Raw genomic sequence first — 1,770 nt, forward strand, 5'->3', positions numbered from 1 at the left:
GTTTCTACCAATCAGGACTATTTTCCTTGAATCCATCATCAAAAGAGCTGCTCAAAATGCACGACTTGTGGCGACGTCAAGGGCGTTCGCCTCTGTTGCTGTGTTTACTGCTGCTCGTACATCTTTACTATGCATCCTCCGCCCCCGTAAGTGAAATTCCGGCGTCTCTACGCAGCAATATCGACAACGAGACCCCTGTAGACGCTGCGCCGCCCGTGTTTTGTCTAGACTTGGGAGTTGAAATCGCATTCCCCAGTCGCGACGTGGAGGACGCGATGGGCAGTGAGACACAAGCATCTGCAGGGACAGGATGTCTCCGAAGTTCACCTATGAACGCAGTGATGGGCCATTTAAAGATGTCCTTGAGGACATATTCACTGCACGCGGTGGACTGCGTCTTGGAGCCGATGAACGTTGAGTCGTCCACCATCGCGTTGATGGGCATTGCATCGTTGTGTTCGAGGTCCAATATGGACGTCGAAGAGGACATGGACACCTGGGGACGTGAAGCCAAGCGACAAGTGGACAGATTATTCGAGACTGAAAAGCGAATCTCGCTGGACCAAACGACGGGAATGGTACGACATGTACCGGTCTCCCCAGCTTATGAACTACCGAATAGTGGCAGTGGATTGCCACAGTTTATTCTAGGGGAGACACTGATTTGGTCTGATGATGAAGGAGAGACCCAGGAATCAAAGGACCAAACCTTCTTCACACATGTCCAGTTGCATGTCAAGAATGACGGGAAGACGCCGTTGCATTTGTATCGACTCACGTTAGTGGAGAGAAAAGAAGAGCGTGGAGAACAGGATAAAACATTGGGCTTTGTGCTGCCATTGGTAGCCCCGGCGGTGGTGCAACCTGGAGTTAGTGAGGTTGTTTCGTTCAAGGCGATTACTGGCGCTGCAGTGGACTCGTCTAAGAGCTATTTGCTGTATATTTCGCACAGTGGATTTCGATCGCATGTGTTTGAAGGTATTCTGGATGGGAAGACATTCTTATCGAGAGAAGAAGCTGTCCAGCCTCAAGGTGAAGACGGACTTTTCGATCGTTTCTCGCTGGATTCGACTAGCGGAGAATCATTGTTTGCATCGTTTCCTTATGCGACCTGGCAAGGTACTTTAGTCTGGTATTTCCAGCAAGTGACTGTGATCTGACTATATTCTGTTGTTGTTTTGAAGTCGGATCCATGGCTATTGCTGTAGCAGTTCTCTGCTTCAGTCCCATAAATGATGAACGTTCCGTTATCGCAGTGGACCGCTCCAAAGGTGTCGCGCTTGTGGTCCGCTAAGGGCGACGATCGCTGCTCTCCGCCGCGCTCTGACGACTACAAGGACTGGACTCTTATGCAGCTCAAGCGCGAGATCACTCAGCGCCAGCTTAAGACCAATCCACGTCGCCGCAACAAGGACGCGTTCGTACGTGTACTTCTCTTGAACGACGAAGAGCAAGCGCAGATTCAGACGCAGAACGCCCCTCAGAACCAGCAGCAGACGCTGGAGGACACATCCATGTTTGTCCCCACGTCCACCGCCGATCTACAGACTATGTACGTCAATAACGGAGACCAACACCAGCAACAAGATATCTATGGGACCAATACTACACATCAGCCACAACAGGAAGTCTATGGTAACAATGGAGGACAACAGCAACAGCCTCAGCAGGATGTGTATGGGAATAGTTCCCCTCCACAGCAACCACAGCAGCCTGATATTTACAACGGAGGCCAACAACCACGCCAGGAAATGTACATGGAGCAGCCAC

General features: G+C 50.9%; 2 protein-coding genes across 2 annotated transcripts; both read left to right on the plus strand.

Annotated features, from left to right (window-relative positions):
- Window positions 1-45: 45 nt before the first annotated feature.
- PPTG_24798 (hypothetical protein) lies at window positions 46-1,294 on the plus strand (the record flags this gene model as incomplete). The annotated part of the gene is made up of 2 exons (XM_008918578.1): window positions 46-1,119; window positions 1,185-1,294. Exons 1-2 carry the CDS (start codon window positions 57-59, stop codon window positions 1,292-1,294), a joined length of 1,173 nt encoding a protein of 390 aa, XP_008916826.1. The 5' UTR covers window positions 46-56.
- Window positions 1,295-1,341: 47 nt separating this feature from the next.
- Window positions 1,342-1,717, plus strand: PPTG_24799 (hypothetical protein; the record flags this gene model as incomplete). Its single annotated transcript, XM_008918579.1, has 2 exons — window positions 1,342-1,635; window positions 1,701-1,717. The coding sequence occupies exons 1-2, from the start codon at window positions 1,350-1,352 to the stop codon at window positions 1,715-1,717; spliced, it is 303 nt and encodes a 100-aa protein (XP_008916827.1). The 5' UTR covers window positions 1,342-1,349.
- Window positions 1,718-1,770: the final 53 nt, after the last annotated feature.

This window comes from Phytophthora parasitica, assembly GCF_000247585.1.
Source record: "Phytophthora parasitica INRA-310 unplaced genomic scaffold supercont2.235, whole genome shotgun sequence".
Taxonomy (NCBI): domain Eukaryota; phylum Oomycota; class Peronosporomycetes; order Peronosporales; family Peronosporaceae; genus Phytophthora; species Phytophthora nicotianae.